General features: G+C 41.8%; 1 protein-coding gene across 1 annotated transcript in view; it reads right to left on the bottom strand.

Annotated features, from left to right (window-relative positions):
• Positions 1-9427: 9427 nt before the first annotated feature.
• Positions 9428-14372, bottom strand: part of LOC306974387 (teashirt homolog 1-like) — a 31981-nt gene continuing 27036 nt past the window's right edge. The window contains exon 3 of the mRNA XM_079571618.1: positions 9428-13685. Within this exon, the coding sequence (XP_079427744.1) occupies positions 10411-13685 (3275 nt within the window). The 3' untranslated portion in view covers positions 9428-10410. The remainder of the gene's footprint in view (positions 13686-14372) is intronic.

Below are 14372 nucleotides of genomic sequence, written 5' to 3' on the forward strand. Positions count from 1 at the left end.
TTTAATAGTAAAAATGGTGCGATAGAAATAACACATTTATGCGTCTAAGTGAATGAGAATACTGAATTAAAGTGTTTAATTCTCAATTAAGATTTAGCTTGAATCCTCAAAGACAAGGCCCAGGCCACTGTCACCCTATAACTAAAAGAGTCACCCACGGAACACCCCATTAAAAAAGTCTGGACACACCCCTGTCGAAGTGGAAGCCAGAAGTGTGCTGTAGCCAGTAAGAGCATATTGTGCTCATGCAGGGTCAAATACACAAAAGAAAGTGCATTACAAACAGCAAGGTCAGAGTTTAGTATCATTAAGGGACTCGGGAAGGACCAGAGTTTACAGTTTGAAGCCGAGATTATTAGACTAGGTGCTTGATAGAAGTAACTTTCAGAATTCAAGTTTACAATATGTTGTTAACTATTTTACCGTAAAAGTAACTTGATTTGAAAGATGTTTCAAAAATAATGCAGTGAGCCTGGTGTAAGTTTTATAAAACATATACACATAGTTCTCTTGCATGACTATGAGGACTAGATTTGGAAAGCCCACATCACTCCATTTCCAGATTTACCTGCCCACTCCTCTGCCTGTTCAAGTCACTCTAACTAACCCATTACAGTATATATTTTACCCACACGGGGACTTCTCCAGCTCACATGGGATGCTTTTTACAGAAGGAAAGAGCAGGTTTAAAATTAGACCCCCAAAAAGGTAAGAAAAATGACAATTTGCTGTATGGTATTTTAGCCGTAGGAGTTTGCCTGGCACATAAATGACTCATTGGTATTATTAGACACTACTAAACAATTACCATAAGTTTGTTTGGTTGTTTGAATCATCTTTTTTTTGTTTTGTACTTATCTCTTGTATAGAGTGCAGAAGCCCTGAAGTGGTAAACCTGAATCCAGCTCGAAACCTTCAGAGGATTTAGTCCCAAAGCCTTTTCAGTCTCTCAGTATACTGAAATCAACACTATACTTAACATATTAAGATCATGTCTTCTCTTTTTTAATAAACAGGCTGTGCTAATGTTTTACACCCCTGGATTGGGTGGACCTTGAGCTCATTCAGTTGGGGCCTTCTGCTATAAAGTCACCATAGACAGCACCTTCCTCACTCCAAGCAGTACTTCTTGAAATTTGCATTCGAATTTATGGACTTAATTGTTCACGGATAGGGAATTTTGTCCTGTATTTGACTCAGCCTTCAGCCAGTGCCTCAAAACAATCTGTCAGGAGCAGAAGGCAGTGCCCAAGGGACTCATCTCCACATCTTGGGCCAAGATCTTGGTCAGGAGTAGGTGGAGGTTTTTGTCTGAGGCTGGTGCTTTATATAAAATACAAGGCCTCACTCCATGCAGTTGGACGCAACCCTCCCCACTTAATCCAGGCTTGGGACTGGCACTGGCCTGCTGTGACCCATCGGAAATGCACTCTTCTAAATATATGAGAGGAAGAAGATATTCTTGCATTCAAAACCGGGAGAAAGGTCCGATCGTATGCTTTCAGATATATTTGGATTAATGATCATTGGCGAGATCTGCTTCCTGTTCGTATTGATTTGCGCCTCCATCTTGCCTCCCCACCCTCCAACCCGGATCTCCCCCACTCTTCCTCTCCACTCGCACTCCCCGCTTCCTTCAGGCCCGTGACAGTCGCGCGGCGCACAAAGACACAGTGCTGCCTTTGCATAATGCGGATGCACCTTCTGTAGGTCGTCTGACGCTGCTTCGACACATGTCAGGAGCCGGCTGTGGAGGAACTTGGACTAATGATGGCACAGCGTCCAGCCCACTGGCCTCGTGTGCCCACTCCCTCTCCCTCTCCCCCCCCTATCTATACGTGTGTGCGCGGTATGGGGGTGGCAGGGATCGTCACGCTGATTAAAAAGCATACCCCCCCTCCCCATAGAAAAGACGGAGACAGCGGGGAACATGAGCCTCTGTCAGGTTGGCCCTAAGACGAGGACAGCAGATTCATGTCACCTGAATTTACCGGCCTAATGTGACAGGCGAGTTGTGATCCGCTGTCTGGGACGTGTCACCGGTCCCAGAGTTTTGGCGGTTATTTTAATGCAAATGATGGCAGCTTTGGACAAGAATGTGAATGAGACTCGTCACACTGTCCAAGGAGGTAAACTCGCGGAGTGTGTACGGCAGCGGCGGTTCCTCGCAATGAAATAAATACGACATTTGACATTCAAACCTGGCAACTGTAACCAGGAATAGTCGGAAATAATGAGGAATTTGTGAATAGGACTAGAGTAGAGGGAGTGTAACCTATTTACCTCGTGCTCAGGTCCTAAATCAGACAGTGGCAGCGGGGGAGACGGCGATTTGTTTTTTGACAACATGATGCGCCGACTTGAACATTCAAAACAGCCACATGTGCATAAAAGGATAAGGAGTAAGATATTGTGTGTCACTTTATACTACATTAAAGCCAACCCAGCCCTGAGAGATCACAGGTTATAGGGTGTTGAGGCCTATATGATTTTCTATGTAAAACACTGACAATGATTTTAAAATAACATGAGTAGAGGACTGGCTGAGGGTAAAGCCAAACCTGCAAACTAGTCACTTTTTAGAGACATTTTTAGAAAGTTTGCAAAAGTATGCCCCAAGCCTTTTTCATGGCTACAACCATGGGTCCCCAATCCTGAGCGAAGGAGAGAGATTCAAAGCTCTCGTTGATTGACCAATATAATTATGTAAATCACTTTACTTTCTCTTCATATATGGCCATACCGCCTTTGCTCTGAGGATCCCGTCAGATCTCGGAAGCTTAGCAGGTAGGACCTGGTTGATACTTGGATGAGACACCGTTTGGGAACACCAGGAAGCCTGGGAGAACGTAGTGAGTGAGTGAGTGAGTGATTGGTCTTGGTTGGAGGGGCCGATGGCACATATTGGCAGCCTCGCTTCAGCCTGTCTACTCCAGGGCAGCTGTGGCTACAATAGTATTACCACCACCAAGTATGGAGTGAATAGTTTATGCAATATAAAGCATCTTTGAGTGTCCAGGAAAGCGCTATATAAAACCAACGTGTTATTACTATAATAAATACAGTATTGTTTAGGATTATTGGGCGACAGTAGCTCAGATGGTATTGAGTCGTCCTATAACCGAAATGTTGGCTCCCACAGGTGCACCTTGTCGTTGTGTCCTTGGGCAAAACACTTCATCCACCTTACCTTACCGGTGTATGAATGAGAGTGTGAATAGGTGAGTGGTTCCTTGTATAGCGCTTTGAGTGACTAAAATAGGTAGAGCGGTACTTTATAAATTGAGACCATTTACCATAGCCATTATTTTGTGAAGTTTGAAAAAGGTGTGCAAAGGTTGGGCAACTCAAAGATGTCCTGAAATGACTGAAACCCTAAAAAACAACTGGTTCTGGAGTGTCACAGAGGCCACAGTGATGGAAAGCAAAGGCACCATGCTAACCACTCATACAGATCCCTGAAAGGTCAAATACGCACTAATATCAAGGTCTTTTTCTCACATAAAAAGTTCCATAATGTACCTTTAACTGCAAGCGGGAAATTGCTGGAAATAAAACTTCTAAACGTTGCTATGACAACACCACCTGTGGGCCTCACCGAACCGTCACATGGAAACGCACAAGTCTTTGATGGATCCTGAAAGACTCTCAATCCATTCAAGGCCCTGGCAGCCGTCATTATTCTCCTAAGAATCCACTTTGTCACTCCTCTCTCTTCTGGAGCCCTTCTCTTGGCCTGATGAATTATGTCGGGCGTATCTTCGAAACAAGCCTCATCCCTGACAGGTACACAACACTTTACAAGACGCCCCTGACTGCCTCCTCTGTCTGCCGATCTCAGCGGGACAGACGTGTCAACAAGCAACAACATCCAGCCTCTCTGTCCATGACGAGATGTCTCCCATGATTTGGATCCTTCACTATCGAAAACTTAATATCTTCACAATTTTCAAGGTGCTATGTTATTGTTTAGCTGTCAGTATATGCGACAAAGTGAGGAGGAATCTGCGGCATTTGTTGCATGTTCTCATATGTTCAGCGGGTTAGACACCTGCCAAGGAACAATGAATATTTATTTGAAACTCAAGCTTGACAACTTCATATCAGCAAGTAGAAAAATTAATTTGTACTGACTGTGATCTCTCTCTGGCTCTCACAACCTTCACAACTAATGACAGACTTGCAATAGCACTGATTTGAGCTAATATGGGAATAGGCTTCTGAGAGAAAGTAATTAAAATGTTACCTGTTAATTAACTCTTAAAGACACAGGAACTTTATTCTTCAACTCTTGTTTTAAAGCACCGATAACAATCTTTATTTAAAGAAGAAATAATCCTACAATACAAAACCATAGAGAGACACAATATGATAAATACAACCAAACCGCCTTCATGGTTTTTCTTTTTTAATTAAATACCACAGTATGAATTTACACAACAGGTAACATAATCTAAATAAAGTAGTTTGAGTCTGAGGAGAGAAAGTTTGCTACAAAAAGACTTTTGGTCAAGGGCTCTCACTGGAAATCTTCTCAGCCATGACCTTTTTGTTCTCTTTTAAAGACCTTTATAACTAACTTTATATTGCAGAGTAAAATATCTTCATACAATATATGATAAAAGCAGTAATTAAAGAAAAAAATTAGGCTGCTACATTTTTTATTTATTTGATTGGATTATTCCAGATTAGAGCCAGTTTCCATCGACAGTATAGTCCAGCGGGTGACAGGGATAAAACACAAATAGGCTACAAATACAAGAAACAACAGGTCAGCTCTGAAAGTGATGACAGGCCTGGTTTTCCTTTAGTTTTAGGTGTGATTTAAAAGTGGACATGTCCAAGTCTCTCTTATTGAATGCATGCTGTCTGCTTAGTATTCTATACTTTGTTATAACAATCGCAAACCTGAACGTATCATACACTTGATTAGATAGTATTGTCGTGACAACAAATTATGTTTCATAGTGTAAAAATTGTATAACATGTTTAAACCTGTGGAGAATCTGGGTGCGAGGAAAGGGTTGTGAGAGCTACAAACAAGTTGGGGCCAAACAAAATAAAAATTTGACTTCATCGACTCCATCTGTTACTGCTTGGAACGAGAGATGCACTAAATGTAATATATTTCCCATAGACATAGTGTCATTTACCACATGGGCATTTTTTATTTATTTAACCTTTATCTAACCAGGAAAGTCAGACTGAGATGAGTGTCTCATTTCCAGAGGAGTCCTGGCTCAAAAGGGAACCTATTGTACATAGGTCTATTTAGTGATATGGGAATCCAGAGGAAATGCAGACATGGGAAGAACTCCACACAGAAAGGCCCAGTCCGGTGGTCAAACAAGAAGCTTTGTGCTGAGAAGTATGAAGTCCTTCAGTCTATACGTGTATTTGACTGTGTTTTTCTGCCTACATTAACACATGATTTGCACCACGGCTGCAGTTCCTTGCGTGTAATGCTGTGGATGTATTTACTGATGTTAGCGGGGCGGCTCAGAGCGTCTCAGGGCTTTTCCGTTGCGATTATTGTAAAGGGATAACAGCCTCTATCCCGACGGCTCTTGTCATAAACAGCCTTTTGTGGAGCGTCGGATTGGTGCGCGGCTGTCTCACGAGCCTCTGTTCAGCTGCTAATGGCGATGACACTGAGCCAATTTATTTTGTGTTCGCTTTAAAGCAAACAAGAGTCAAGAGAGAACAAACAAAACATGTGGAGTCTGACAGAGCCGTACGGAGAGCTTTTGTGTCGCTGTGACAAGACAAAGATGTTCACGAGCACGTCTTGGAAAGGGAAACAGAAACATTTCGTGTGTTAGTGGCGTTGCTCTAATCGCAATAAGTGATGTGAACAGGACAGTGAGCGCAGTTAGCATGTAGCTCCAGCTCATATTGCGTAACATCACATTAGGAAACCAGGATCTCTCTCAGGGCTCTGAGACGGTTAGGAATGAGTGGGCCATCTTTTATTTTATCATGGAGTTGAGTTAGTTGGAATTGTGGCGGCCGACCTACATCAGCAGCCTCTGATCGATACCAATCACACAGTGTTGGCGACACTCGCTGTGTAGTTCCAATTACGTATATCCTTCTTAGTTAGGTGGTTTCTACGTTGCTTCTGAGAAATACATCAGGTGAAACAAACAAGTCTTATTTGGTATTGAAGTCTGAAACTTCATCCAAATGGGTGTGTAGCTTACTTATGCTCGTCAGTACTGATGCTACCTCCTTGTCTATGGCTGGATCTCCCGAAGAGGGTGGGGGAAGGATCTCCCATCTTTTACTATGGCTGGTTCTCCCAAACGCATGGAAATATCTGTACCTTACTTTCAAAAAGTCCTGCAGTTCCCCTTCCAAGGTTTTGGGGAACAGCTGAACCAAGCCGAGGTGGTCAGTAACAAAGCTCATTTACTTATGTACTTTACAAGTTTTTTATTCTTTACTTAAGTAATATTTTTTGTTGAGAACTTATTACTTCTACTCCACTAGATAAATTAATTGTAACACTTTCTACTATACTACCGGTATATTTCAGTTAAGGCTCCAAAGTAAAAAGTAATATTGTATATCAAATATATATCAAATGCCACTGACTAGGAACAATGTTTGTCCCGTCATGTTGCCCTACAGAGGATTATAACCCTTATTTAAAGCCACACTCTGCATCATTTCACCCAATAAATAGAATAAAATAAAAGCATTTGTTTTATTACAGCTATTTTTATTGTTGAAAAATACCTAAAATGAACAGACAAACATGTGTCTTTGCTGTGAGCAAATCTCCTCTCCTAATACCTAACTTTACTGGCAGCAGGGACGTCTCCATCTATTTGAAAAAAAAAAAAGGTTAAGTCCTCATCCTAATCCATTCTTTGATTACCCACAGCAAAAATAGCATTTTATCTGTCTATCCGGTCATTAACAGCATGTTTCTTATTAAGTTTTTTAAATTTTTATTCGGCTTATTGATTTCACTGAGCAACTGTTACTTTTGCTGCACATTTCGGGGTGGCACATGTTTTCACAATGTTGACATTGTTAACGTTAGGCCTGTGGCGATAATTACTACATCGACTTATAGTTCGATAAGTAAAATGAAGGATGATAACCATTTTAGATTTGATAAATGCACTGAGTGTGCTGAGTGAGCTGTGCCAGTTTGTGTAGTCTCCCTGTCTATATTTTTTCCCCCCATAAAGTTCTTGGAAGTCATTGTATATAAGATACCACTATTTACTATTTACTGTTTTTCCACATTTCTGAGAGAGAAAGAGATACATTGGTACAGAAGTTTAAAATGTCAATAGCGACAAGGCCAAATGCGATCTGGCAAAATATGGAAAACTTTTACTTATACTATCATATTGTGAACCACCTTAATGCTCACTTATCCCTAATCTCAGCCCTAATCGTAAATCCGAGCAGAAACAATTATACATTCTGCGTCTGAAACATTGCTATTTTGTTGTTAATTCATTCTCTTAACACATGAAATATATGTTCCTGTGATTTCATTTACATTCCCATTGTGTTTAAGTTGTGTTGGCTATTGATAGTTATCTGACTACAGGTATATGGCACAATACCTAACCAAACTGTTTCTTACTCATTGCAATAACTGGTTTGTACCTGCAATAGTCAGCCTGTTGCTCTCTGACTTTTATTGGGGGTCCCTCCTGCGCGCCCGTCTGTGCAGCGTCTAATGTTTCTGCTCCACACAGCACGCTGCGAGGCACTGAAACTCCATTGTTTCTTGACAATAGAGAAAAAAGTGCCCCAGGCTAGTGTTCAAGAGCAGCGTGAGGTGGGAGCATGTCGACTTAAATACCTTCAGTGGAGACATGCCATGGCCCCTTTTATCAGGTGTCTCTCTTTGCACTAGAAAAGCTTAAGCTCTGTGTAATGTCTAAACTTCAGGTGCAGTGACATGTACTTAACTCAAATACTCTTTATTTCAAATAGGAATAGGATTTTGCTAAGTGGAGCTGCTGAGTTTAGAATAACTACTTAGAAAGTACTATAACCTTGTAGTGCTTGCCAAAAAAGTCTAATGTGGAAAAGTAAAAATGCCATGCTTATTATGCTTTTATTTTTATTTTTATCCCTCATTTAACCATGTTCCATTGAGATCCAATATCTTTCACAATAGTGACCTGTTGACAATGTTGACAAAACTTAATGTCATACACAGCCACGTATGTTGGTAAGCATTTCTCATAAATTACAGAGAAAAACCGCCACAGTATTCTTGGGAAAACACTACACCCATCTACTGTGTAAGCTCTCAGTCGTACAGGAGTTGTCCATCAAAGTGTAGACTACAGAGTACAGAAGATGACTCAAGAACCTTCACCTATCTAGTGTGTTTGTTTGACAAAGAGGCTATGGGAAACAAAACTGCTCGAGAAAAGCAGCGGCTTTATGGAACAGACTGAGAGTAAAGTAAATTAATAATGTACAAACTTACTTTGTTCAAAACTGAATTTCTTGATCGTAAGTTTTTACAATTTCATGTAATGAAACTTCAACATGTTCATCACTATGACTGAAAAACACATTTTAGTTCTGAATAAGGGCGTTATTGTTGAGATAATGTTGTTAATTGCATCTGTCAGGCGAAGGATTTGGAGCCATTCTTCAGAACTGGTTGGCCCCCACTCTCACTTTTGGGCCAGATTCAAAAGCACAGTAGCAGCCAGTAAACCTGCCCCCTCCCTCACCCTCCTCAAAGCTCAGAGGGTCCACTGCATAAGGACTGTCACCATCGCTTACACCAGAGACGCTTGACACCTGGGGAGACTGGAGCTAGCCCAGAGTCATGTGTTGTGGTTGTGCATGTGACTGAGTTTGAAGGATCTTGTTTTTGGAAAGCCCACGGGGAACCTGCTCATTCTGGGTAAGCCCCTGTCCAGAACGGCAAGAAGACGCCTCTTAGGCGAAACTTTGGCTATTTTTGTGCAAGACACTATTGTCTGTAGTGTCAGCCAAGGTGTAAAACTAACCCTGGCATTTTTTTGTTGTTGATTTATGATTAACTTATGTTACATGAATCTGATATGGGCTTAACTTCGATATACAGAGAAAGTGTATGTACATTTATTTATACATATGATTTTTAGAGGAAGAGAGACAGGAATGATCAAACAGCTGTTCTAAAATGGAAGGTAGTGCTTTGAATCCACCCAAGTTCATAGTGCGGTTGTGTCCTTTGAAAAACAGATCACACTGCTGGTCTCTTGAATGACTTTAGTAATAGCGTGTGCAGTATTTTGGTAGAATGTGGGACTTTGTATAACTGCTGCATTGTATAATATGAAAGTAAATATGCAGGATTCATTATAGTAATATAATTTTAAACGTTTCCAGTTTGAAGAATGACAGGTCAAAATTACTTCAGAACATGGACTTTATTTTACAACAGAGAATAAAAGAATGCCATTCTGAATAACTGAGGTGATAAAATCTGCAAATCTAAGTGTGAGTGAGAATTTCCATGTTATGTACACTTCATGTACATCAGACAAAGTCCATTCTTGTGAGGGACCATATATTAATAGGAAAAAGACATAGCTGTCCAACAATATTTTGAAGCTTTTTACATTCCTTCACTTATTTGTTTAGAAAACAACATTATAAAAATGCACACGGTACAAATAATATTGAATTGCAAAGAGCAAGATATGCTGACATACATGTACACATACTTGCCGAGTACTCATACAGTAAAATCTTAACTTCATCAAATGGTAGCGTCACATGAATAAAGATTATATCCTAATAACACAAATACTGTACATGTTGAAACAATGCAGAAATTAAAGTTATTGTACAAGTAACAAAAACATGAAGCTTGTGAGAATTTCAGTAAATACAAAATTATAATTGTTTGGGGTCAAGTCTGGAATTCACACATTTATTCATTTACACTTTCTTAAAGTGCTAATTTCATTGTAAATATTTAACAAGTTATCTACCACTGGCTTCTCATATTCATATTTCTTTGTCATTTCTTTGAAAAGTGAAATTTTGATTGGGTCACATATGTTCACATAAAACATGCACAGTCGTAACAAAAATGCAAGTTGCGTTGCATATAAATCAAAACTTTAAAATAAGAGCATGTCCAGTTCATCAGAGTATTTCCTAAAGGCTCAGGTAAGATGCAGTGCATTAAGAAAAGCAACGCTCAGTCAGTGAATGTGTAGTGCCCTGACTTTGCACCCGCAAATGAAAATCAACAGATTCCCACTGTTCACCTCTGTATAAACAACTACTTACATTGAGTGGCATTAAAGCTACTATACCACTGGTTTAACAGACTTGATCCAATTGGTATACTATCTGACAGATTGTAGGTTAGAAATATAGTGCAACAGTAATCTGTCAGGCTATAAACTTTCATATGGTTTAACTTAACTTCTCCATCTCTTTCACAAAGACAAGGTGGTCCTCAGGAGACTTTGCATGAGTTTTACAAAGGTGCAGTTTGATTGCATGTTTGCTCACAAATGTCCGATTGCACAGCTTGCACTGATGCACTGAGCCGGTGTCATCTTCTGTGAGTCCAGAGGTCTTGTCCTCTATCCTGTTTACCTGCTGCTCTATTAAGTCAATGGAAAGTTTTGAGAGGTCCTTCAAAGTAAACCCAAGATGGGACTCCAGGTGATGTATGTATGAAGACGGAGTCCTGTATTGGGATGCACAGTCACTGCACAGAAACAGGGGCTGACCAGAGTCTATATTCTTTAGGAACTTAGTTCCTCCTGTCCGTTTTAACTGGTATTTTACATTGGCCAGCCAATGTGAGATAGTAGTCATGGAGAGACCAGTGAATTTACAGATGTGGACTCTTTCTTGAGGTCCTAGGTCATTTATTACAAATTTCCCTTCAGGAGTTTCCTTGAGACTTGAGGCAAATTCGGCCTGAAGGATGAGGAGGTGCTGGGGGTTCCAGTTCGACTGTCGACCTTTGCGTCTTTGGATCGGAGACAGCTCCTCCAGGCTCTCCTCAAAGGTACACCCATCAATGTCCGACTTTTCAGAGATGGAGGAGGGGGTGGACTTTGGTGTCAAGCGGCCTGTCAGATTTTTCACCATGTCAGATATATCCATGAGTGCATTTTCCCGAAGAGGTGATTGCGACTGAGAGAAAGTTTTAAAAACGGGTTTGCTGTTGTTCAATGTGGCAGAAGTGCTCTTTGTTGAACACCCATTGGTGCTCTTGGACTTAGTTAAATCTATGGGTTGATCATCATCTTCTGGGTACTGACTAACCGGCTCCACCTGCTTAATCTGAGCTGGGCTGTTATTGAGTTTATATAAAGTTGCAAAAGGATCCACAAAAGGTTTGTTTACTTTTGAGGCTTTGCCCAGGTGGTTATTCATGACGGACTGCAGAGCACTGAGAGGGTTCACGGCAGGCGGTTCAGGGGAATGGTCAGTAATGATGCTTAAGTTGCTGCAGCCGTTGCTCAGTGATTTTTTTGGTGAAGTAACTTCAGTTTTAATGTGTGCATCAGTGTGAGCTTCCTCTTTGCATTTTATCTTGTTGTCAATCTTTGTCACTGCCCTAGACAAATTTTCAGGACTGGGAGTACCCCGTGTGTCTTTGGAGGCGGTCAGTGGTGACTTTGTGGCTCTGCTATGCTTGTCCACTGCCTTTTCTTCTCTTTCACTTTTCACTGAGCTTTTACCTGTCACTTTCTCCACGAGCTCCTCCATGGCCAGTACATTGCTCTTTTGACTTGGGGGTGGTGAGGGGCTGTTTGAGGCCTGCATTAATTTCCCCAAATCAGTAGACATAAGTTTTAAACTATTGTTGCTGAACAGTGGGTGGACCTGCGCAGATGAGGGTAAGGTTGACTTTATGGATCCATGGAGTTGGTAGGCTGCGTGAATGCTGGGATACCCACCCCAAGTTGGAGCACCTGTCTGGGCCTTGCTGATTGCACTAGAGACCGTATTCTCCAAAGACTTAAGGATGTCCAAGCCTCCTTTGGGTGCCTCCTCCAGATCCTCTTCAGTTAAATACTCATATGGTTTGACCTTTTCTGGTTTGTCCTCCTTTTCAGTCATATCGTCTTTCTCTTCTTTAATTTTTCTCTCAGTGTCCTTCATTTCTATCTTTTCCTCTTCCTCTTTAAGCTCATCCATTTGTTCTTCAGGGCTGGTCGGCGGCATAGGAGAGTCGGGTGGTGACTTCCCATTAGGGGCTGGTAGTCGTGTTGTTGTCGGTGGAAGAGGGATTGACTGAATTTTTTCTTCAACGACTGGATCAAAAACAAGCTGCTTTCCTTTCTTAGAAGCTGTGTTTGTAACTTTGAGAAAGTGCCCTGTGACCATCATGTGGGCCGTCAGCTGTTGCAAAGTGTCGTGTGAACTGCCACACTCCATGCATTTCAGGATCTGCGCCTTACGGGCCTCAAATTGCCAGGTATAACTCGCCCCATTTTGGTAGCCGTACCGATTGTTGGGGGTGACATAGGGGTTGGACACTTTTTGGTCTTTGGGAGACTCTCCCATTGCGATGCTAGAGGACACAGACTCGGGGGAACTCGGAGACATCAGATCTTGAAATGCTCTTTTTTTGGTTGGGGGTACCAGCTTTGATGTGAGGGCTGGCATTGGTTCTTTTAGAGGCACTTTCTGATAGTGTTTCGTTTTGATCATGTGAACACTAAGATCTTGCAATGACTCAAAGGAATGGCCACAGTACATGCATTTCAGCACTTTTTGGGCATCTTCTTTCCCCTCCATTTCTAACAGGGAGCGTTTGCGTGGTTTCGACCACTTCTTACTTCTGTCATCCTCTGGGTCTTTATTGTCATCTCGGTAGTGTCCTGTTTCATTCATGTGCACCGTCAGGCCCACCAAAGTGTCATACGCGCCACTACAGTCCTTGCACCTGAACTTGCTGGCCCCAGTAAAGACCGGCCCGTAGAGTTTATTGTTCTGCCTGTAGAGCTGCACGGTGCTGAAGAGGCTTGGCTCAGGGAGTAAGTGGTATGGGTTGTGCTGTAAGGTTTTGGCCAGTGCAGCCTGGTGCCAGTCATAAGCCAGCCCGCTGGGGTTACCAGAGCTAGCGGTTGTAGCACTGCTGCTGTTGCTTGTGACTGTCCTGGTGGTGGTGGTGCAGCTGGTGACATTAGAAGTGCCTGATGCATTAATTGGGCTACACTTGCTTTTCACATTGACACTGCTTGGAGTATTACTATTCATAAACCCATTGCTTCCTTTGTGATGGCCTCCATTGTTGTTATTGGCTACTAAATTGGTCCCTTGTTTACTTTTGAGCATGTCCAACGCAATGCTCGACCAGGAGGCATCGGAGATTAGGTTTGCATAGACTGACTTCATTTTTTCCAGACTGTCTTGTAAGGACATGCCATTGACAAGCTCGGTCTTTTCAACCAGCTTCTCCTCTGGCTTTTCCTGGTCACTGAAGGAGGGCGTGGACTTGAGGTCGCCCATCTGGTCACTGGTGCTGCTGAGTGGAGAAGCATATCCAGCGTCGGGATTGGTGCCATTGCTGAGAGGAGAGTTCTGACAGCTGAAATGGTCCCGGTCCTCCTCATCATTGAAGAGATAGTCTGCGTCTTGGCCGTCCAGAGAGAGGCCGTCATCTTGCATCTGCTCCTCTTCATCCGCCTTGTCCAGATTTAATTCATCCTCAGATCCATATGCTGAAAAACACAGAGGAGAAAACACAATTGAGGCATTTCATTTAGTACATGTACACAGACACAATGTTTAATTGACATTCAACACACTTCACCCTTCACTCCTACTCCCTGAAATGTATGTGGAAGGAGAATATTGTCAATAGTTCCTATAAAGGGCACAGGTTTGCAGTAATAAAATGGCAACATCCATATCTTGACAGTGACAGATAGTCTTCCACACTGCAGCAGTGGCTAATGAAGGTATCGAACACTTCAGTCCCACAAGGGCACGGTTGGTAGAAGGGAAATATTTACGAATAAAATAAAATGGAAAGAAATAATCAAGAGCAATTTCTGAATGACATCAGGGTCAATCATAGACTACATACAATAATATGATGCATGCATACTGTAATGCCAAAACGGCTGAAATTTCAGGGTTTCCTGGTGCAGTTATTGTTCACATTAAAGCATGTGGTTACTACAGTGTATTAAATGTGTTTACTAGTGGTGATCCATCAACTACCGGAGTTGTTCTACATAGAAATAAATATAAAAATGCTGATGACAGTCTAGTTTGCTAGCTTCCCCTAAAATGGTTGATCCAGGACTCGGATTAAGCACAGTATATTTCTGAGCTGTTTCTCTGTAATCTAAAATACCAGCATTTCCGAAGCCAAATCTTTTTAGTTATCTTTCAATTATCTA

Source organism: Gobius niger (genome assembly GCF_951799975.1).
Source record: "Gobius niger genome assembly, chromosome: 14".
Lineage (NCBI taxonomy): Eukaryota > Metazoa > Chordata > Actinopteri > Gobiiformes > Gobiidae > Gobius > Gobius niger.